Genomic DNA, 24250 nt, shown 5'->3' with positions numbered 1-24250 from the left:
TTCTCGGTTGTCAGTGTCATTTTTCTAAAAGCACAACTGAAAATACAGAGATGAGTGATTTAAAAATAGCTTTTATTGCAGCTTTTTTTTTTCTCCTCTGAACAAGCTGCTTTGATCACACCGACGGAAACGATGACCTATGTGCAACATTTGCAGCCTGGTGGGGGGGAATGCAGATAAGCAATCACGCGAGTTTGGTGACAGCAGAAAGATAACACAGAGACTTCTCCTAAAAGGAGGAAAAACAAGTGCAACAGATATAAATTCCAAATATGAAAATATTTCACCAACATAATTTACATTGATCCTCATTTGGTAAGTGTGACCAGTTGTGTCTTAGAGAATGTGGCAATGAGTCCCAGAGTTCAGCTGTCACATGAAGCCCCACTCCCTCCCGTGCACGTTTGTCGTCCCCACAGTCTTAATCCTCGTGGATGTTGAACAGCTTGGCCACTTCGTTCAGATCTGCATGCTCTTCTCCATCCTTGATGATCTACGAATAACAGAAATAAGCAATTACAACAACCGAACTGATATTTTGCTCTTGATGACACAAAGCAAAACGGCAGCACTTACCTTCCTTGCAACGGGCATTCTGTTAAACACGTTCCACAGGATAATTCCCACCACCACTTTGTCTCTTAGGTAGAAGATGACTCCTTTGCCATAGTCGTCTTTGTTCTCCACGACAGGAGCAGGTGTCACAGAGGCCACCGCGCTGGTGGCTGTGTCCTCCGTTTCACTTTCTGAGCGGATCCCAGTTCCTGCCGCAGATTTGAGAACACAGACTGTCTGACCCTTTGTCCTCAAAAATCTTTTTTTTTTCTCTCTTTGCTTGAAGGAAAAGGTTGACTGCTCCTACCTGACTCTTCTGTAGCAGCTTTAGGCGTATCCTTGGCAGTGGCTTTAGCAAACACGCCTACTGTTGGTAGGCTGCTGTCAACAATCCCGATAGCCTCGTAGCCTACATCAGGACCCAGATCACTCCTGTAAGAAGGTACACGTGATTTACTGCAGTACCACATGTAGTTGAGAACAAAGTCAGGAATCATGCATAACATTTAGTAATTCTTTGCACAAAATGTCTCATGTGTTTTCAAAGTGGGGCTTGAAAGATTTCAAGTTTAAAACTGATCTGATATCCGATTCTACAAGCATGTAGATTAAATACATAATTAAATACAAAATGTTAAACCAGGTCATGTTTGGAAGTGAGAGGGGCAGTGTTGGCAAAAGTACAGACACTCTGTACTTAAGTAGAAGTACAAATATTACTGTTAGAAAATACTCTAGTACTGTAAGAAAGTTTGACTTTTTTACTCAAGTAAAAGTAAAAAAGTACAGGCTCAAAGTAAGAAAGTAAAAGGTAGCTCTTTGGAGGATGTTTCTATTTTTGTGCAAAGCTGATTGAACCTTGTGCTATATTAACAAAATGATAAAATAATATCAGTAGATGGAAATAAAAACCTTTAGTCTATTTTCTTCTAATTGTGCTCAGCTTGAATCTGAAGAAAAAGAAGGAAAATAAAAATATACATCTATTTTCTGTTGCCTTCATTGTAGAGGGTGACTGTCTGTAAATAGGAATATGTGTACAGTCATGAGTTAAAGTGGGATTCAGCAGGTGGGGGAACACTAAAATTGGCTGTAGTGGCCAATTTTGTGGGGAAAAGAATCATAACTCATCATCATAACTCTAATATAATTTCTACTGAGAACTCCAGTCCTTAAACTAGCAGCAAGTCTAAATCAGTTTAATTTTCAGCATGTTTCACAATATGAAAATACATATTGTCACATGTAGAGACCCAGTATCTTCTTAAAACCTACTGAGCAGTACTTTCCTTTAAATCTAACCTCTCTTCTTCCTCTCCTGTCCTGTCTTTCTTATCTTTCACCATCCCTGAGTGAAGTTAGACCTTTCTTTTCTCTCCCTGTGAAATACAGCAGCTGAACCTTTAGCTAGCAACACACTGTGCGACAAACTGCACACAAATAGTTTGTGTGTTTACTGATTTTTGTTGAACTGCATTTGAAATGACCTGACACTTAAAAAAAATGTCACTCCCTTTATGCTCGCTCCTCTTCTACAGGGCTAGCTAGATGCTGAAGTACCGCAACACATGGACATGTGCAGTCATTGGTGTTGTGGCAAAAACAAAAGCCACCGTTCCACTTTCAACCCCTGACCTTGGCACACGCCATCTCTTTTTATGCAACATCCTCTGGTGATTAATCAACAAACAGGACTGCCTTTCATGTGATTCTGTTTAGGCTCAAATCAGTTTGATGTTTGGACGCTGGCAGTACCAAAATAGTAACTTACCCCCAAATGCATTAAACCAAAAGTAACACGTCTCTTTTGAAATGTAAAGAGTAGAAATTACAGATTTTCATTTAGAAATGTAGGGAGAAACCTAAAGTAGATACCTGAAAATTGTATTTAAGTATTTAACTTAAATGGATTTAACTTCCCACGTCTGGGGGGGGGAATGATTCAATATTAGTATGTGTAAAAGTGTAGTCCTGCCTGCCTGCCTGCAGTATCTGGTATGACTCTCTTGTGAAGAAATAACAGCAACAAAATGTTTACAAAAATTGTTGATTGGTCCATGACATCGGCTTGGAGGAATTTTCGCCCATTCTTCCGTAAAGAACAGCTTCTATTCTGGGATGTCGGTAGATTTCCTTACACGAACTGCTGCCTTCCTCCATCATTTCTGGTGGATTAAGGTCAGAACTGTAACTCAGCCATACAAAGCTTTATTACTCTCCAACTATTCTTGGTACAATAACTTGTGTGCTCCGTGTCGTCATTTGGATGCGTGACCCACTTTCAGCTGAGATTCGGTTCACAGGCAGATCTCCTGACCCTTTGCCTTCAGAATTTCCCAGAAGAATACAGAATTCATTGCTCTGATGGAAAGCCGTTCTGGCACAGTCCCAAGCCATGATGGGCATTATGGTGCAAAGCAGCGTTTCCCTTCCTCCAGAAGCAAGCTTGTTTAAACCTCCAAGCTTTATTTTGGTCTGATACAAGCATTTCGAACAGCCTTCTGACTTGTCCTTGTGATCTTTAAGCAATGCTTATGCTATTGCCTCACTCCCACAGATATTCAAGGAAAATAATTATTTACAAATATAAAAGAAGAAGCCCTCTCACATCTGACTGCTATCTCACTGTCTGGCAACACTTAACTGTAATTTAACACTCACATTAACCGATGTTCCTTAAAGTTCACATCGCCCCTCCCTCCTCAGATATGCTACAATAGACAATTTCTCTCAATAATTAATTGTCATTGTCTGATTTGTTAATTCAGCTTTTTCTTTTTCCTTTTTTTAAAATCTACTTTTAAAATTTGTGCTAAAATCTGGTCAAGTTTTAGAGAATATATGTAGAAAACTAAAGGGTAGACAAACTTTGGAGCACCACTGTATAATTAAACTAGACAGTCATTTTGTGCCAAGAAGTGTCACCTAGGATTTCTATGCCAAGAACATTTTCCTCACATCTCTGTTGGAAGTAGTTCTGCTGAAGTGAAACAAATGCCAGCTTTTTAAAACTTTACTGTCAAAACAGCTTCCTGAACACTGTGTGTATGCTTATATACCTCAGACAGCTCCCATGTGAAACACAAGCACTGCTGAGGGCTGTAATCTTCAGTGACAAACCTCCACCGCTGCTGCCTGATGAGTTTTAAGACCTGAAGTGATGTCAGAGTCACCTGACCTTGACAAATTGAAAGGTTGCACAGAGAGCTTGTACAAAACTGCAGAGCCGGCCAGAACTATGCTTCGTTGATATTTATAGGGAATCTGTTGGTACATCTCTTTATATTTTACATGCAGCATTTGAGCATAAACAGATGAACTTTTCAAAAGTTACTGACTATACTTTATAATTATATAAATATGAAGGACTAGTTAATGGAGCTGTGGTAGTTGGACAAATGTTCCTGTGTACTTTTTCTTGGACTGCAGTGAACCCATGTTTCAACAGTGTGTCACATTTCACCAGCTGCTAGCAACATGTATTCACAACATTCATTTGGGTCCTGAGAGTTGCATTCCACACTGTACTTACATTTTTGGTAACTCCCTTAATATCTGGAGTCCTACTGTGATCTTATTTATAATGTCTAACATATGCATGTCCAAGGTCATAAAGTTTTATTGTTTTTAAGCTTTAAGTCAAATATTTAACCTTGTTAACCAGTCCGTGTGCTTTTTCATACATGAGAAAAAGTACACAGTCATCGAGTCGAAAGTTTTACCTATTAGGAAATAATAAAGCAATTACAAGTCTTACTTACGAGGTTCTAAAATGATTTAAATACAACCTCAGATGAAAACGAATCAATCACATGTTACACCATGTGATTGATTAGCAAAGAAATCTGCCAAAAGCACCGTGTAAAAAGCTAAACAAGCTTAACGCGCTTGATTAATCAGAAAGTGTGAGCCCCTCTGTAAAGGCACAGGTTTTAGCGTTACACGATGGCAAGGAGAAGAGACATCAGCAGTGATCTCAGTGAACAATCGTTGTTGTCCACAGGTAACCAAAGGAATCAATGCCATCACCATTAGCAACATACTGGAAGCTGCCTGATGACGTGGGCAAGCTGAATGTTTTTTTCCCCCATTGTGCCTTTCATCGTTTCATTTTAGCTCAGTTTAAGGATTTTCTGCTCGTTGTTTTACCACGTGTGTCACAGTAAAACAGACAATGAAGCATAGGAGAGAAAAGTTAAGTGAAGACAATGTTGCCTTCATTATATTCTGTAAGTATAATAAAAGCACCACGTCTAAATCTGTCAAAATGCTGTTTGTGGTGACAGTTTCAGTTTTAAACAGGGAGCCATTTGCCCAAAGTGCTCCAGAAACTGTTCAATTCAATTCAATTCAATTCAATTTTATTTATATAGCGCCAAATCACAACAAAAGTCGCCTCAAGGCGCTTCATCAACACTGTTGATGTTGTTTCTTATGCGCTCTGTGACCTTGTCTCCCTTGACCTGCTGGAACAGTACCCTGTTTTGATCAAGACCTCCTGATTTATAATTTAAGCACTGGCTTTTTCTCATCTGTGTAAGAGAGTTCAGTGGGGTGCATCAGCACACATATATACACACACATATATGCATGCATAGTTAGTGAGGCAAGTATAAAGCATTTTATTGCAAGATGGTATTATTTATTTTTTATCGAATTCTGATGAACAGAGATGACTCTTCAGGGGTTTAAAGTCTCTCTCGGGATGGATTTAATGTCCCCCAAAGACATTTTAATGGTTAATGGTTTTCAACTTCAAAGGAATCATGTATGTTGATCTGACCTCTAAAAGGATTACATCGGAGTCCCTTGCACCACTGCACATGCTCTCTGATTTAAATGCATTCAGTGCAATCAAAAATTAAGACTGTTCTCGCCTTCACAAACTCTTTCCTTCATTTCCATTTAAAAGAAGTTTTCATGGTTTGCATCCACAGGTCTCATTTGGGGAGGGGTGAGAAAAAAAAAGACTTTATAGCCCATAGTAAGTAGAAGTAGTAAAAAGTATGATACCTACCAGAACATGGACTGATGCCAGTAGGGTTTGCTGGCTCCCGTCATGTTCTCTCCAGCTAGTCTACCACTCACAACAGCGTGATCGTGGTGCTCCACACGTCTGCGACCCAGTCTGATGTCATAGAAACACGCAGCATCTCCTGCCTACATCAACAAGAATCGATTGGGAACATGCAGTATGGCTTAGATTATGCAGTTTTTATTTCATGTTAACAGGAAATGACAATATTTTCCTAAAACACAACATTACATTCAAAATAGGACATTGGCATTACACTACAATTTTAATTACACTGTTTTATATTAGGACTAAGACTTGATTGAGCCTGAAGAGGGCGCTTTAATCAAAAAGAAGTGCACAATCATCATTGTGCATCGGTTGGTCAAAATGTGGTGGTTTTGGTTAAAACAAGCGATAACAATTATTCCTGTGTCCAAAATGATCAGTGAAACTAGAGGTATGAGCACAATGGGATAATAATTAAGTTAAGACTTTCCCACAGGTTTGAAATTTCTACAAAAGTACTCAGCATTTTCTAGGATTTTATAGGCAAACCAGCAAAGCACAGCACAGGAACTTTTAAAGAGGGATTTTTAATCACAGCTCTTCAGGATCTTGTTAGCAGAAAACATCGTATGAACATTAACTTACCACCCAAATATTGGACCTCGCTTGCAGCTCTGCGTTTACCCGGTAGCCACCAAAGTCAGAGTCCACCTCCAGACCTCCTGAATTAGCAAGGTCAACATTTGGCTCTAGGCCAACAGCTGTAACAATGTGATCAGTTTTCACCTACAAAAATAAAACGATAGATAATAAGCAGCTTATAAATAAATTCAATGTCCTGATTCTGTCAGAGTTTGTGTAGAAATCTGAACCTACCAATCTACCATCCTTTAGATGGATTTCTAATTTGTCATCTTTGCAGGTCACAGACTTCACCAAAGCTTCTGAAATAATCTTTACACCCTCTATGAAAACAGGCAAGACATCATAATATAATGAGACACATAAAGAACATTTTTTGTCTTTGGAGACTTATATGAAATAAAGTTGGACCTTTCTTGACTTTTTCTGTTGTCCAGTTGCTCAGATACTCGGGTAGCACTTTTCCCATGTTACCCTTCTCAGGGAACATCTGTATCACCTCCAGATCTGACTCAGTAGCTAAAAAGAGAAAGAGGAAGAACAACAACTAAGAAAAGAGTTACTTATGCTGGACATCAGTGTTCTTATCTACTCTGCTAGTTTCTCAGCTCGTCATCTGTTCTTACATCTCCTGCCAAGGGCACAAGCCAGCTCGCTGCCCAAGAAGCCACCTCCAATGATAGTGATGGATTTTACATTCCTCGAGACCTTATCCAGAGATCTGAAGTCCTCAATCTGTGGGAAAAACAAAAAACAAAAACTGAATTTAGAGCAACAGTCAGATTTTTTTATGTAACACACAGTAAGACTTCTGTCTGGAAAATCTCAATGCTTGTAATGATCTAAATCAAAAAAGACAAAACTTTTTTATTTTCATTTTAAAATAGTTAATATTTCCTTCGTGGTATGCCTTAACACTCACTCCAACAAGCTGTATATACATACTATCAGCCACAGATGGTTAGAGTGAAACATCTCTACCACCCCCTTGTGGCTACACACTGACCTTGCGGAACAAAGTGGTTCTCCTCATCACTTCCTCTCCTGCTCTTTCAATGACTTGGAGATTTCTTGGCACACCACCTGAGAAAGATAAAATTAGCTTCTACCAGGTTTAAGTGATAAAAACAGACAAGAAATAAAACAAGGGAGTTTACCTGTAGCAATCAAACACTTGTCATATGAAATCTCAGTGTCATCGTCCAGTTTTACTTTGTTTCCTCTCACATCCATGTGAACCACCTATAAAAAAAATAAGTATACCTCATGAATAACTTCTGCTTTCCAGGTTTAGACATCATAACACATAATGCTTGCAAATCGGTCAATATAATTACTTCTGGTCTGAATACTTCACTTTTATTCAGTATAATTTTATTCATATACTGAATAAAATTATGGAGACTGAGGAAAGAAAACCATAAATCTACCTTTTTCCCAGTGAGAACAGCCACTCCTCCATTTTCTACACTATCCAGCTCTTCTGGGTTAATGTAGAATGATGACGGCTGGAAGTAGATGCTAGCAAATAAATACAAAAGTATTAAAATGACTAAACCACTGAAAAAGAAAAAAGCTTCTCAGAAATGTTTATAGAGTACACATTCCGTTTTTTACAACAATACCAGGTGTTTAAAAAAAAAAGTCTATCACCTCTTTGTAGAGAAACTGCAAGATTTGTTTGGTATTAACATTTATTAAAGGGAAACAGCAGTAAAATAGAGACGTTAGTAACAACCAAATGTTATAAGTAAGATCATCAGGGATGTCTCAGTGTTCCTGCAAATTTTAAAGATCAGAATGACTGCATTTCAGACCGAGCAATGTTGAAATAATAAATTATAAGCAGACATTTATAAACAAGCCATGGGTACAAGTTTGGTATACAATAGCACATTATTATAACATTATAACTGTTCCAAACATTTTGCTGCACACTGAGCCTAAAGAAGTCTCTTTAGGCTAAATTTGGGTGACAGTGCAGTGCTTAGTAATGTCGCCTCACAGCCAGAAGGTTCTGGGATTGAACATCTAAGCTTGGCAGGGCCTGTCTGTGTGGAGTTTGCATGTTCTCTGCTGTGTGAGTTCTCTCGGGGTACTCCAGCTTCCCCCCAGTCCAAATACAGGCCTGTTAGGTTCACTGGTGAATTCAGTCTGAAGTACGTGTGAATGAAACCTTGACTGGTTCTCTGTGTTAGCGCTGTGATAGACTGGCAACCTGTCTGGGGTTAACCCTGCTTCTCGCCTGAAGTCAGCTAGGATAGACTCCAGCCCCAAGTGGCTAATAAAATGGATGGATGATATGTCGGCAATGTTACATTTGGTAAAGGTCTACTGTACGTTATCATAACTCTCTTATTTATTTGCAATACATGCATCCATCTATTTCCATCTAATATCAGCAACTCATTACTGTGGGTTAAATAATTCATTGTAAAATGTGAATGAGGTTAACCAAGTTCTTTCACTGGTACAGCCTACATTCAATTCTCTCTGCGCTGGATGTTAGACATAAACTGCCTAATACAATCTGCAAAATTAACACCTATTTTTAAGGAAACAAGATATTTTAAGACTTAATTTTGCTTTATTTTTTCCCTTTTTAAAGAACAATGGAAGCCCTGTGTTTAAGTCTGAAGAAGGCACAATAGTGCCAGAGGAAGCTTGAATTTTTCAATAATGTAGCAAGACACGGCCAAGGACAGACAGATGCTGAGACAAAAGAACTGAGAGCACTAAGGTTAAATAGACCAAACACACCTCCTTTCTTTTCCGTTCCATTGTTTGAAGCGCAGAGTTTCTGTCACACTGGGATCATCAGAGAACCACAGCTCTTTAGAAAGAGGAGGTCTCATATATGGAAGGTCTGGCTCATCAGTCACAATTAGTACCTGGCAGTAAAAAACACAAACAAAAAGACTCATATTTACCAAATTCAGGTACAACTAAACAAGTAACAAAGAGAATTCAAAGTGAACATGGGGGCTTTACTGACCTTGGCACCGGGGTCTCTGGCTCGAATAGACCGAGCAGCAGCAAAAGAGGCAGTACCTCCACCAATGAGGAGATAGGGGGCATGTGAGGGCAGCTTGAGAGAGGCAGGTGTGAAGCCCACGGCTGATTTTCAGATGGAAGAGGAACAGCAAGCACAATTCAGAGTGAAAGTAAGACAAAAGAGGCTCAGAGTAACTCTGTCGATTCCACTCCCTCACTGGTTTCGTCAGTGCATCTCTGAATGCTATCTTTGTGGCTATTTTATCTGGGGCTGTTTTTAATCTTACTTACATGGCAGCAAATGAGGTATCATTTGCAAAATTCTCAGCTTTTCAATATAGACAGTACGCACAAAAAAAAGAGATGATGAAAGTATGACACACGCAAAGAATCTGTTGTAAAACACATCATCTCAATTTAACAAATCCAACAACATATTTTTAACACGTGGAAATTTGCTTTGCCGCCTGCCTGCTTGCACTGACCTGCTTTTGCCAGTTGATGTCATCATTTCTAATACCCAAGCATATAAAGCCTTGCATGCTCTAGATATTTTTTATATTGCTTAACATGCATGGTAGATGAAGAGGGAAAAAAAAAAAGTATGCAGACAACCTGGAGGCAGTTCGGTTGTTTCACTGGTGGCTACTGCTTCAGTGCCTGATGCTGGAGGGCTTGGCTCCTGGGATGAAGGAGCTGTTTCAGGTTTTGGCTCAGTGGTGGCTGAGAGCGAACACACAGTTAAAAATAACTTTGAGTAACATTCAGCATATAGAGCAAGAGACAATCTGGTTTGTGGTTCAGCGAGAGATTTAAAACAGTCTCCAATTCAAGTACAGTCTGTAACGCAGTTTGCTTTAAAGCCTCAAAATCTGCTACTTACATGGAAAATAAAGTCAAAGCTAAACCATGCGCTATGGAGTCAGCTGATTAAAAGGCTCTTCTAACACCTTTAAAAACAAATTCCTTTAAAAAGGTGTCACTGCGAACAGCATTTAAGCGCTGCACTTAAGAGGCCTGGAGGAGATCTGTTTAAATGTGTCAAGGTTACAAAGATTTACTTCCTATTAGTTATTAACATAAGTGGAGTTTGATCAGTAACCGACTACACAGACATGGCAAAGAAATCACTCACCTTTTGTCTCAGTGGTTTCTACAGCTAAAGGACAAAAAAAAAATCAAAAAGTGAAATTCAGAAATTTCTCAGAGGTTAACAGTAAAGGTGAAAGTTGTCTTATTAACCAATAGTTCCTAAAAGCTGCTCACCGGGAGGCTGGGGCTGGATGGGTGTGACTGATTCTTTTGCAGCTGCTTTTTGTGATCTGGACGAAAGTTCAGTGATACGTGCCTGATATCTTTGCTGGTCTCCTTTCATAGTATGGTACGCCTGTAAAAAACAGATAAATTGACTAAGTTTAGTCACTGACAACTTCAATGATTGCTTCATTTTGTCAAGCTGTCCAATTTTTCCAGTCAGATCTGGTGTCAAAGGTTATCTTTCGGTCATGAGCAAACAGGCAGTGGAGGCCTTTAAACTAGGACTGGGTGATATAGCCATTCAACCATTTTCTTAATTACTTGCGCAATCTGGGATATGCTGAGGCAGTGGAGTATATCCCAGCTCACAGAGGGGATCAGGCGAGTTACAACCCAAACAGGTCACCAGTCTATCGCAGAGCTAGCACAGAGACAGACAACTGCACACACACGCGCATACACTCATATCGACACCTACAGCCAAATTAAAAATCACTAAATAACCCAACATGCATGTCTTTGGACTGTGGGAGGAAGCCAGAGTACCCACAGAACCGACACTGGTAGAAAAAACGCAAACTCCACAGAGGAAGGGCCCAGCTGGCTGTCAGAATCTGCTGGAGGTGACAGCAGATCACTCCCATCACGGTTGTTATACAGATTTTTTTTTTTAATCTATCCATATAACTGCTCTGCTATTCAAACAAGCTTAAGTAAAGCCAACAACTAATAATTCATACTCTGAAAGTAAACATTAACTTCATGCATCTGTGAAAACAATCAAAAGGTCTGATTTGCTAAGATGACACGCTACAAAAACATGTTCTTTTAAAAGACACCAGACTGTTGACAAAAACAGTAACTTTTATTTACAGAAAACAAAAGTTGGAGGTCACACTGCGTGACTTAAGTGTTGTAATGTGTTATGTGGGATCAAAACTCATCGACTAAAAATTCAAAGTCTCAGAATAACACAAACTAACAAAGCAGCCATTGCAGCAGTGGTCAAACAACTCCTGTGTTGCGTGAAGTAAAATTACTAATTTTGTTAATGGAATCTGGTGGAGAGTAACAACTTGATTTCTTTTCCAGTGAAAGCTGTACTTTCAGGTGGCTAAAATCCACGTCGCTGTTGACTGTGTCTACAGCAGTACATGGATTTTAGTTTTTACTCCGAGTAACACGGTGACTGTGGATCTGAACCTCATACAGGCTCACTTCAAAGAAACTGAACCATCCCTACTTAACAGAACATAAACCAGCTGCTTTTAACACTGCCTATTAAATAATGTTGCTTTTATATGGGGGTGGCTGTAGCTCAGGAGAGCAGGTCATCTACTGAGCTACAGCCACCCTGTGGAAGGCTGGTGGTTCGATCCCTGGCTCCCCCAGTCTGCATGCCAAAAGACCTTGGGCAATATACTAACCCCAAGTTGCTCTCCAATGCATCCATCTGAATATGGATCAGAGTATGAGTGTGTGTGAATGTTAGCTAGAAAGCACTTAAAGCATAGAAGAAAGTGCTTGTGTGAATGGGTGTGAATGGATGTTAATGGGTGAATGTGGCATGTTGTATGTTTGAGTGTTCCGGGAGAGTAGAAAACCGCTATATAATAATCAGTCCATTTACCATATAAAATACAGAGATATGCAGGCCTTCTAAATATCTTGTATTGGCATTAAGCATAAAAATATAGATTTGTTTTTCTTTTGTCCATATTGCTCAGCCCTTAATGTTCAATTTACAGAAATAAAGCCCAAGAAAAGGGGTGGAAAATCATTGCTCCAATTAATAAATTTGCACACTCTCTCTATGATGATAAACCAAGCTTACTCACATATGCCACGCCACCAATGGAGGCTGCTCCAACCAGGAGGGCATACTTTAGATTATCCCCACCACCCCCTGGCAGCCCACTGGACATGTGAGCTGTGGGTACATGTGTTGGTATTCTGCCATTGTTCAAACCTGAAACAGTAAACCAGCACACACATGATTAAACACTGATTAAAGCTACAGCACTCTTAATTATGTTCACAAACGTTACTAAATCAGGGTTCAGTCCTGCTTCTAATAAAAAGAAATTGCCAAGTAGCTACCCGTTTAATACACGCTTAATACATCTGTGGATGCTGACAGTGGAAAAGGACTGAGTAAATATATGCTCCTGTGCTTGCCCTCATCACACCTCTAGGGTTTAAGAAAGCGCCTTAAATTACTTTTCTATAAAACAGAGACAATGGCAAACCTATCTGACTTGCGTTGCAGGTGTTATTCCACTCTAAGAGTAATAGGTATAACGTGACATATTATTATGAAGATTAATGTACATTCTAGCAATCTACATACTGCACAGGACTGGGCTTATCATTTCTGGGTCATCAGAGACTGCAAGACCCCATGATTCAAATCCAACACTGGGCCCTTGCATACGCTACAAAGCGTAAACGGGCACTGAACATGGTGTAACACCTGTACCAGCACTAGACACGTGAAAAACATGCTTGCTGACGTTATCAGTTAACGTTGGCGCTTCAATCAATGAAATGAGGTGCAGTTTAAGTTAGGTCGTTACTGAAATTCCATCTTGCGTCGTTAACGTTTGCTAATTAGCTGAGTTAGCATTCTAATAACCATCCAAAGGTCACTGAAATTTACGTGCGCTAAGCTAACAGGGCTACCTCCCTTGTGGGTTCATGTTTTGCTGCTGTGTATTATCATGCTACAGGCAGTGCATGATCAAACCGAGGTCAGCTAAAAGGAAGACAAGTTACTGTAACTAGATACTTACCTGCTTTTCTCACATTCTGCCGGCACAGAGTTGATGAAGTTCTAGCCAAAGGAGCGAGCTTTTTCCACACAGTCCTACATTTCAGCATTGTGGCTCAGCTCCCGGTTTACTCGCAGACTTGTCGGATAAAAACACAAGCCGGTTTACCCTTAATTTAATTCCAACAGCCTGCAGACACTGACAACTAGCTGCACAGCACCACACACCAAGGCCAGGGACAGGTCATACGTTTCTGGGGAATGATGGGTAATTGTAAAGACGGTAAAGACGCCTAAGATTGGTCGCCCCTAAAAAAGAAAGATGGCGTCGCTCCTGACATGAATGACAGCAACTCTGTTATCGCAAGTAGCAGCTATACTGAACTCTTTCATTCAAGGCTCTTTGGTAATTGCGCGAACCCCCTTCTTGTTCCTTTCTTAAAACAACTGTAGTCAGAGTCTACTGCTGCCCCCTGCATGTCATTTAAAGTAATACTACAGTAAATTGTTAAAAAACTGTTATGAAAAAAGTTATGAAAACAAAAAATGAGGTTGTGTATTCATGCAAAACACATTTAAACATAATAATGAATATTATTTATATATTATTAATGCAGCTAATGACTTAAAGAATTTCAAGAAATAAAAATATTTTTAAAATAATGTGCTTTAATGAATTTAAATATAGTCCATGTATGAAGGTTTATTGTAAGTTATATAAACAAATCTTTATTGGGTTTTTACTGTCATAATTTATGAGTGGTAGGCTAGATTTCTAATAATCTACAGGGAGTGCAGAATTATTAGGCAAGTTGTATTTTTGAGGAATAATTTTATTATTGAACAACAACCATGTTCTCAATGAACCCAAAACACTCATTAATATCAAAGCTGAATGTTTTTGGAAGTAGTTTTTAGTTTTAGCTATTTTAGGGGGATATCTGTGTGTGCAGGTGACTATTACTGTGCATAATTATTAGGCAACTTAACAAAAAACAAATATATACCCATTTCAATTATTTATTTTTTACCAGTGAAACCAATATAACATCTCCACATTCACAAATATACATTTCTGACATTCAAAAACAAAACAAAAACAAATCAGCGACCAATATAGCCACCTTTCTTTGCAAGGACACTCAAAAGCCTGCCATCCATAGATTCTGTCAGTGTTTTGATCTGTTCACCATCAACATTGCGTGCAGCAGCAACCACAGCCTCCCAGACACTGTTCAGAGAGGTGTACCGTTTTCCCTCCTTGTAAATCTCACATTTGATGATGGACCACAGGTTCTCAATGGGGTTCAGATCAGGTGAACAAGGTGGCCATGTCATTAGTTTTTCTTCTTTTATACCCTTTCTTGCCAGCCACGCTGTGGAGTACTTGGACGCGTGTGATGGAACATTGTCCTGCATGAAAATCATGTTTTTCTTGAAGGATGCAGACTTCTTCCTGTACCACTGCTTGAAGAAGGTGTCTTCCAGAAACTGACTGGGAGTTGAGCTTGACTCCATCCTCAACCCGAAAAGGCCTCACAAGCTCATCTTTGATGATACCAGCCCAAACCAGTACTCCACCTCCACCTTGCTGCCGTCTGAGTCGGACTGGAGCTCTCTGCCCTTTACCAATCCAGCCACGGGCCCATCCATCTGGCCCATCAAGACTCACTCTCATTTCATCAGTCCATAAAACCTTAGAAAAATCAGTCTTGAGATATTTCTCGGCCCAGTCTTGACGTTTCAGCTTGTGTGTCTTGTTCAGTGGTGGTCGTCTTTCAGCCTTTCTTACCTTGGCCATGTCTCTGAGTATTGCACACCTTGTGCTTTTGGGCACTCCAGTGATGTTGCAGCTCTGAAATATGGCCAAACTGGTGGCAAGTGGCATCTTGGCAGCTGCACGCTTGACGTTTCTCAGTTCATGGGCAGTTATTTGGCGCCTTGGTTTTTCCACACGCTTCTTGCGACCCTGTTGACTATTTTGAATGAAACGCTTGATTGTTCGATGATCACACTTCAGAAGCTTTGCAATTTTGAGACTGCTGCATCCCTCTGCAAGATATCTCACTATTTTTGACTTTTCTGAGCCTGTCAAGTCCTTCTTTTGACCCATTTTGCCAAAGGAAAGGATGTTGCCTAATAATTATGCACACCTGATATAGGATGTTGATGTTATTAGACCACACCCCTTCTCATTACAGAGATGCACATCACCTAATATGCTTAATTGGTAGTAGGCTTTTGAGCCTATACAGCTTGGAGTAAGACAACATGCATGAAGAGGATGATGTGGACAAAATACTCATTTGCCTAATAATTCTGCACTCCCTGTAGTGTTGCCACCATCTGGTGGTTGAATAGAATAGAATAGCCCTTTATTGTCACTGTTCAACGAAATTGTGGGTGCTCCACGCCAACTGTGCCAAAATAACATATAAATAGTAAGACAGCAGGAATGAATAACAAACAGGAGAAATATGTACAAAAACAAGAGTAAGGTACACATTAGAGAACGAGTTGCGATGTGGAAGCAGTGCAAAGAAAAAGACTGAGGTCTGAATACTGTCTGTGTATGAGTGGCCTGAGCAAAGACTGTTACTCAGATCGGTGGGTGAGTAGGCAGGGGCAGGGGTGGGTGTGAGGAGATAGTGTTTGTTTACAGTCCGAATGGCCCAGGGCAAGAAGCTGTTTGTGAGTCTGGAGGTTTGGGACCTGATTGACCAGAGGGCAGCGGATCAAACAGGTTGTGGGTGGGGTGCAAGGGTTGATGTGTGATAGCCCTGGTTTTCCTGAGACAGGAGGATCTGGCAATGGCCTCCATTTCTGGGCAGTGTTAATTACGGTTCTGGCCTTCCTGTTCTCAGTTGTGGCCCATATGTACCAAACACCCAGGCAGTAGGAGAGCATGCTGAGGAGCAGTGGACGGCCAGCAGCAGCTTCTGGCCAAGGTTGTTCTTCCTCAGGACATGGAGGAAGTGCAGCTGCTGCTGGGCCTTCTTTACCAGGGTGTTGGTGTTGTGGGTCCAGGTGAGTAAAAGGGATTCATTCTGTTTATAGGAACGCTATAGTCAGCCATCAGCTGCATAATGGTGATTTTGAAAGACTTGTCATTTGCACATTTCAAAGCTTGCTGGTAAATTATAAGGCAAGGAAATAACTTTGTGTTGGATAATGAGGATTAATGTACTTCCTTTTTTTGAGAAGAAAAGCTAAATAAGCAATGGTGGGTAGCTCTTTTTACTGGCAGGAGAAGTTACTACTTCCCTGATATAATAAAAGATCATTTAGTAAAAAAAAGCCTCTGAGTTGCTTTGTTTGTATGTATGTGTGTGTATGTAACATAATAAAGTCAGAACATTTCACGCAAATTACAGGCCTTCTAAATATAACTCTGCTACCACAAATACCAATACACAAATGCCAAAAAAAAAAAGAAAAAAAAAAAAGATATGCTGGTATAACTTAGCTTGCAACATAAAGTGTAATTTCCTAATGTGTAGCATGTTTTTTGATTTGAGATTGCAATTTTCCCCACTTACAATGACCAGTTTAGCTAGGTTGTTTTGCTAGTTTTACACAGGTTGTGATTTGGTGATGCCATGGAAGTGCACATTGAGTGGGATTCTCTTCAGCCCTGATCTTCCTTACCCCCAGAAGCTGCTCTGAGACTTCATTAGAGGAGGAGATGATCCCCTTTTCTGTCATTTCACCTGTTTAAATTCAGGAACACTTTGAAAATGAACCTAACTTGACTCTGGCTTACCTGACTGAAAAGGAAACTCTTAAAAGTCCCAGATGCATTTTCCTGCATCAGTTTAATATGATGGACACTTTTTTGAGGAGTTCACAGCTGTTTGTGAAGCTTTGTGATAGCCTTATTTGTGTCATTTTAATTTAGGATATATTTCAATATGATATCAATAGATTTGATAGTGAATTGAAAGTTCCCTTTGGCTTCATGTGCTCAGAGTGTCTGGTTCTCTTTTAAACTCCTCCTGCTTAACACTCTGGTCCTAGGTGTGAATATTATTGTTGCATTTTCTTATATCCTCTTCTTCAAGCCCCAGATAATGATTCTAGGTGTAAATCCCAACAAGCTTTGCCCACGTAATCTAACAGGAGAGGCACTCAGTGAGTGAATATCAGATCGAAATAAATCTATGAAAACACAGGGAGGAAACACTTCATCTCAGGTTCATGTGACAATCACAGCCACAGAGGAGTTTTAAATTTAAATGTATTCTTGTAAAAACACTGATAGATTTCAAAGCTTTATTCCTTTTTAGATCATACCAGCAGGAGTAGAAGCAGACACACACAGGATTATTTATTGACTGATTTTTATTCACTGATGATGGTGAAGATTATTATATATCTTACCTTTGAATCTTCATTTCAAAGGTAAGGAAAGGTAAGGAAAGGATGAAGAAGAAGAGACAGAGGGAGAATGAAGGTAGAGTAGAGAGAAGGTGAAGTGGAGGGCCAGGGGAGAGAAGGTGGTAGAGGGACGATGGAGACAGGAGGATGAAAGGAGGGAGAAACAGGAAGTGGATTAAAGGTGGAGTGGTGAAGGTAGAGAAGATAAAGGGAAAGTGGAAAAACGGGAGAGGAAGAGGAAGCTATCGCTCTCCCTGAGTTGAACCACCAGTTTCCTCAAAGTTTGTGTAACTAGTAGATGTTTTTTTCTTTTGGAAGCAGCTCTTGTTCTTGACTGTCTTCTCCTGTTCGTTCGTCTTCTTTTTCGCCTGCTTCTTCTTCTTCTTCTTTCCCCATCCTTCTGTGACAGTTCAGTGTCTACCATCTATCTTTATAACAATTAATTTTGCAGTCCCCTTGTCTTCTCTTCCAGTGCTTTCTGGACTTCCAACAATTCCTTCTTTGCATCGTGAATTTCTTTTTTTGCCTTCTGCGTTGCCCTTTTCTCTTTCTTTAGCACTCTCTGGACTTCCAACAAGTCTTTATGTTTTCAAGTTTCTTCTCTGTTTTGTGTATTTTTGCTTTTCTCCTCTTTCAGTGATTTTCAACTTTGTTCTTAATCCTCAGCTTATCCAACTCCTCTTTGTAGGATGCTGTGAATTTGCTGAGTTTGTCACCTTGTTCTCCTCCAGATTACTGGTTGGTGTTTTGGCCTGCAGACTTTAATGGTCTGTGCTGCTCTTTTTGCACGCTATCTAGAGAGGTTCAGAGCAGCAGATGGGGTTGCTGGTTTTGGTCTCTGTTGAGATGCTGATACCTCCTCTCTCTGGGATGATTAAAAACAGTCCTGGACAAAAATAGAAGCATAATAAGCAGACACAAGAGAAAAACATAAGACTGTTGGAATAGTGGATACAGGAGAAAAGTGAAGTTAATGAGGTAACTGTAGCTCTGTGGATTCGTGGATGACTGCCAGTGAAAGTAAACAAAGTGGATGTGTGTTCCTATGTGCTATGCAGGTTGAGATCTCATATAACAAAGTCACGTACATGACATGTGGACTACCTTTGCTCATATGCTGTAAATACCACCAAGCAAATCTTAAAACTGAGTTTTTCATGTTGGGCCCTGATAAAGAGCAAAAAAAAAAAAAATACATCAGCCTCTTCCCAGCAATATCAAATCACCTTCAAGTAATTTCTGTATCATTTTTGATCAGCTTTTGAATTCTGACTGTAAAGGCCTTTACACACTGCAAGTGTAAAATCTGTGCAAAAATTTCATGTGTTAAAAATATGTCTTAGACTCATGTATTCGCATATATTCTCATGTATTCTTAATGCACCCATTCATCCGGAACAAGTCATTTTCACTGGACAAATCTGCAGCATTAAAATAATACTATTTTTACCTTAGACACTGCTATGGGTCATTTGGCTCTATGCAATGATTTCTCTGCCTCCTCAGATGTGTTGCCCACTCTGCCAGCAAAAGCTCAAGCTTATGTCAGGAGTTGAAGCTGTCAGTGATACAGCTTCAACTCCTGGATCAAACCATGAAATTCTCTCTGCTGCTGCCTTCTTTGAGAACTGGATGGACCCAGAATCTCAGTTTCTTTCTTTTCTTGTTTAGAAACATCTGGACCAGCTCATCAGCACTTGATGTCAACTTCATTTTTTTCACAGTAAGTTTTTGAGGACAAATTTTCTGCAGAAACACAGCACGTTTGGTGCATGCGTGTAATAAATTTGCATCCAAACAAAACTAGACTACTAAACTAGACTACATATATACATTCCACCACTGAGTCAGTGCTCTCAGAACATTAACAGAGGTTATCCTCTTAACAGTCTCTGCTCAAACACAACTAGTTATTCGAAGATAATCATTTGAATTAAGTGTGTTGGAGTAGGGAAGCACCTAAAAACCTGAAACAAGCAGCCCCAAAGACCATAATTTAGGATTAATACCCTAAGAAGAGTAGTCTAACTGCATAATATTGCCCTAAGGCAAGCACTATTTTGTCTGGGATTATGTTTTCCACCAGAGGTGGGACCAAGTCATTGTTTTGCAAGTCTCAAGTAAGTCTCAAGTCTTTATCCTCAAGTCTCAAGTCAAGTCTCAAGTAATGTCAGGCAAGTCAGAGTCGAGTCTCAAGTCACTGGTGTAAAAGTCCGAGTCAAGTCACAAGTCTGAAACTTTGAATTTCAAGTCCTTTCGAGTCTTTAAAAAAAACAAAAACGAAAAAATAATGTTGCAGTTATATGCTAAATGTAAATATTAGACCATGTAATTTTAAAATCTGTGTTTTTCTCAACACATGACAAAATAGTGAACTTAGAAAATATACACAAATTGTGAAATTGCACCTCTTTAAAATGCAGCTCAATTAAACCTAGCTCCAAGAATAATTTTCACCGACAGTTCTGAGATAAGCTGCATGTTATTCTTGGATGCGGTTGTAGGACCGGCTTTAAAATCGCATGACAAAAATATCATACACATTAAAAAAAACTGTATCACCAACGTAGCCTGGACAACATTTGCTAGTTAGATGAAGTCAGCTATCTCATCGTAATAATAATAATAATAATAATAATGGATACTTTATTGATCCCCATGGGGAAATTACTTGTTTTTCTCTGCATTTGACCCATTCACTCAGTGAAGCGGTGGGCAGCCCACTAAGCAGGCGCCCGGGGAGCAGTGTGTAGGGACGGTACCTTGCTCAGGGTAGCCGTTAAGTGGATTCGAACCGCCGACCTTCCGATCATGGGGCGACCACTTTACCTACTGAGCTATCCCTGCCCGTAGCATATTTATATGCATATTTATAATCATACGGTTCTTGGAGTGAGTGCATACACTCATGAAGTTTAGTAACTTCAGGTCACTGCAACAAGTCCAGGTACAGTTTACCGACAGATGGGTGCAGGACCTTGAAATGCACCGTGTAGAAAGTAAAGACCATCGTACGTATCATAAGTTTACCAGTCTCACAAATTGTCGCCATAAATACACATTCCTTAACCGTTTATTAATAGGACCTTTGAGCTCAACGGTAATTAATTAGTAGTGGAAATAATTTCTGGTACCCATCACAGAAATGTAGCAGTGACAATAATACTGTATGCTGTAATCGTACTGGGCAATTAGTGATACAAAAAACCTGTTTTATCCTGTGAATAAAAGTATATGTTTTTGTCAATGTACCATAATAACAGAAGCGAAACGCAATATTGTGTCAGGACAATTCACTATTTATGGAAAAAAAAAACAAAGGAGCATAGCGCGACCATTTCTGTTCAGCGCCAGACTTGCTTGTAACCTATATCACTAATTATGTTATGAAAATGACGTATTAACTACTAAAAAACACTGACCTTCGTGTAAATGCTTGGAGCAGACTAACCTGTGAGCTGGAGGGTTCTGGGACGTTATATTTGATCTTTGAATGGCTGCAATCCAGGCCATCCGTCGCGTCTTTGTTACTTCGGAAACATGGCTTGAACAATTTCTCTTCCACGACGTAATCCGATAACAACCGATCTCTTTACCCGTCGGCTTCCCGTGGCTGTCATGCGACCGGCTATTGCAGTTAATAATACAACGGCTTCTTGACATTTTTGTGTTTCTTTTTATCGCTGTGTAACTGATTTTAATTGAAAGCCTGCGTGCGCTAGTACCGCTTGCCACGAGTTCCCAGAATCCTTTGCGGTTCTACCCGTGAATGACGTCACATTTTCAATCTCTATATAATATGCATGTTAAATTTTATATTTGGGGTAAAATATCAAGTCTTTTCAAGTAAACCGGTTCAAGTCCAATTCAAGTCCCAAGTCATTGGTGTAAAAGTCCAAGTCAAGTCACAAGTCTTAGAACATTTTTTCAAGTCAAGTCTAAAGTCATAAAATTAATGACTCGAGTCTGACTCGAGTCCAAGTCATGTGACTCGAGTCCACACCTCTGTTTTCCACATCAAGGAACCTGCAAGGGACTGAGTAAATTTCATCATCAGACGGTGAGCATGTGGCTCCCTGCAGGTCTATATGTATATATATTTAGAAAATATATTTATTTCAACTTTAACATGTAAAAACCCCGATATTAGCATTAGCATTTGCAGCTCCTGATAGCACCCTGCAGGTCAACTGTCAAACTCTCTTCGTCTCCTCTTCATTTGACACAACAGTAATGTGTCTTGTGGCATTAAATAAAAAATAAATAATAATAATTTTTAAGGGACACTAACCAGAAATTTGGTTTACTGCCTGAGGGCTACACTACGGCTACAAGGTTAGCTAGCCCGCTCACTAGCAAAACGCAGTTACTCTTACCATACAGGAGCCTAAACCTTCTTTTAACCTGCCGCCTCACTGCAGTTATCCCCAACCATCACCATTCGTTCTAACCGAATGTGATTTTTAACAGATGGACTCCAGGGCCCGTATCCCTAAAGATTCTGAGAATCCTCTCAGAGAGCTCCTAACTTAACCTAAAAATTCCTTGCCAGGAGTTTTAGCTTAGAAGTGATTCCAGAACATTTTCAGTGAACTCTGAGCAAGGAATGGATGGAAAATCCTATCTTAGTGAGGAGGTGTGGTTGACCCCGTTGCTAGGTATGAGTCATCATTTCAAAAGCCGTGATTGGTTGATCCTACAAGTTTGATGGAAATGAGCTTTTGGTGATAATGAGCAAAGGATGTACCCTCAAATCAATAAACATATTATATACTCTAATCTTATGCTGACTGTAATTGTAAATAATATTTCACATTCAAGAAAATATCTGGAAAATGAATAGTAAGCTGTAGGGGTTATAGCCATTAGAATCTAAAATATGTGAAAACTTAAACTCATTACACCCTGTTCAAATAATGATTCGTGTCTTATTTGCTCATATTAATATCCTAGCTGGCATATTTTGTACTTTCACTCCCATATGGACCCCGTTGAAAACAAGATGGCCTATCTCAAGAGGCTGTCCTTAATGAAGTAGAAATCACAACGTTACAAGTCCAGTGTGGTCTTAACGAGGGTAACACGGCTCAGCTTTTAGCAATGTCTGTGATTGCAGACCCAAGTCATCACTGCTGCATTGTTGCATTTTCCCGGTTGCCAAATACCTCGGGGTTGTGATTACTTTCGTCTCCGGTGTAATAGCATTGTGGCGTCGAGTTGGTGAAGTAATTGCATCTCTAAGGAGATCCACCACAAACATGATTCCTGCACGATCCAATCTGTAGCATCTCAATAATTCCCTGTCATCCAGTGTTTGCAGGACATCTCTCCTGCCTCTTCTGTTGGCCATTTTGTGCAGCTGCTTAGGGGAACTCCTAAGCCACTAAAAGTCCTCTTCCCTGCTCTTAGCAGATCTCGCCTTAGGAGCCCTTTTAAGCGCTAGGAATCTTGAGGAATACAGTGGGGCAAAAAAGTATTTAGTCAGCCAGCGATTGTGCAAGTTCCCCCACCTAAAATGATGACAGAGGTCAGTAATTTGCACCAGAGGTACACTTCAACTGTGAGAGACAGAATGTGAAAAAAAAATCCATGAATCCACATGGTAGGATTTGTAAAGAATTTATTCGTAAATCAGGGTGGAAAATAAGTATTTGGTCAATAACAAAAATACAACTCAATACTTTGTAACATAACCTTTGTTGGCAATAACAGAGGTCAAACGTTTACTATAGGTCTTTACCAGGTTTGCACACACAGTAGCTGGTATTTTGGCCCATTCCTCCATGCAGATCTTCTCGAGAGCAGTGATGTTTTGGGGCTGTCGCCGAGCAACACGGACTTTCAACTCCCGCCACAGATTTTCTATGGGGTTGAGGTCTGGAGACTGGCTAGGCCACTCCAGTACTTTCAAATGCTTCTTACGGAGCCACTCCTTTGTTGCCCGGGCGGTGTGTTTTGGATCATTGTCATGTTGGAAGACCCAGCCTCGTTTCATCTTCAAAGTTCTCACTGATGGAAGGAGGTTTTGGCTCAAAATCTTACGATACATGGCCCCATTCATTCTGTCCTTAACACAGATCAGTCGTCCTGTCCCCTTGGCAGAAAAACAGCCCCATAGCATGATGTTTCCACCCCCATGCTTCACAGTAGGTATGGTGTTCTTGGGATGCAACTCAGTATTCTTCTTCCTCCAAACACGACAAGTTGAGTTTATACCAAAAAGTTCTACTTTGGTTTCATCTGACCACATGACATTCTCCCAATCCTCTGCTGTATCATCCATGTGCTCTCTGGCAAACTTCAGACGGGCCTGGACATGCACTGGCTTCAGCAGCGGAACACGTCTGGCACTGCGGGATTTGATTCCCTGCCGTTGTAGTGTGTTACTGATAGTGACCTTTGTTACTTTGGTCCCAGCTCTCTGCAGGTCATTCACCAGGTCCCCCCGTGTGGTTCTGGGATCTTTGCTCACCGTTCTCATGATCATTTTGACCCCACGGGATGAGATCTTGCGTGGAGCCCCAGATCGAGGGAGATTATCAGTGGTCTTGTATGTCTTCCATTTTCTGATGATTGCTCCCACAGTAGATTTTTTCACACCAAGCTGCTTGCCTATTGTAGATTCCCTCTTC

General features: G+C 40.2%; 1 protein-coding gene across 1 annotated transcript; it reads right to left on the bottom strand.

Annotated features, from left to right (window-relative positions):
• Positions 1 to 53: 53 nt before the first annotated feature.
• Positions 54 to 13514, bottom strand: aifm1 (apoptosis inducing factor mitochondrion associated 1). Its single transcript, XM_085288458.1, has 18 exons — positions 13264 to 13514; positions 12310 to 12440; positions 10481 to 10601; positions 10350 to 10373; positions 9830 to 9937; positions 9216 to 9337; positions 8981 to 9111; positions 7651 to 7741; positions 7378 to 7462; positions 7227 to 7303; positions 6847 to 6955; positions 6632 to 6739; positions 6455 to 6543; positions 6224 to 6364; positions 5573 to 5715; positions 863 to 987; positions 577 to 764; positions 54 to 493 (listed from the first exon to the last, which is right to left on the bottom strand). Exons 1-18 carry the CDS (start codon positions 13349 to 13351, stop codon positions 422 to 424), a joined length of 1953 nt encoding a protein of 650 aa, XP_085144584.1. The 5' UTR covers positions 13352 to 13514; the 3' UTR covers positions 54 to 421.
• Positions 13515 to 24250: the final 10736 nt, after the last annotated feature.

Source organism: Mchenga conophoros, linkage group LG10 (genome assembly GCF_057382185.1).
Source record: "Mchenga conophoros isolate Kocher_MC1m ecotype Shallow Benthic linkage group LG10, M_conophoros_male_GT1.1, whole genome shotgun sequence".
NCBI lineage: Eukaryota > Metazoa > Chordata > Actinopteri > Cichliformes > Cichlidae > Mchenga > Mchenga conophoros.
This window is presented reverse-complemented; position numbering and strand designations above follow the sequence as displayed.

What these genes read in the sequence shown, in the direction of transcription:
- aifm1 (XM_085288458.1), bottom strand. Translation starts at nt 13,351, where the DNA reads ATGCTGAAATGTAGGACTGTGTGGAAAAAGCTCGCTCCTTTGGCTAGA. An exon ending in CATCCAGCCCCAGCCTCCCG is followed by an intron (nt 10,374 to 10,480) that starts GTGAGCAGCTTT and finishes TTTGTCCTTTAG; the next exon opens with CTGTAGAAACCACTGAGACA. An exon ending in CGAGGTCCAATATTTGGGTG is followed by an intron (nt 5,716 to 6,223) that starts GTAAGTTAATGT and finishes TTGTTGATGTAG; the next exon opens with GCAGGAGATGCTGCGTGTTT.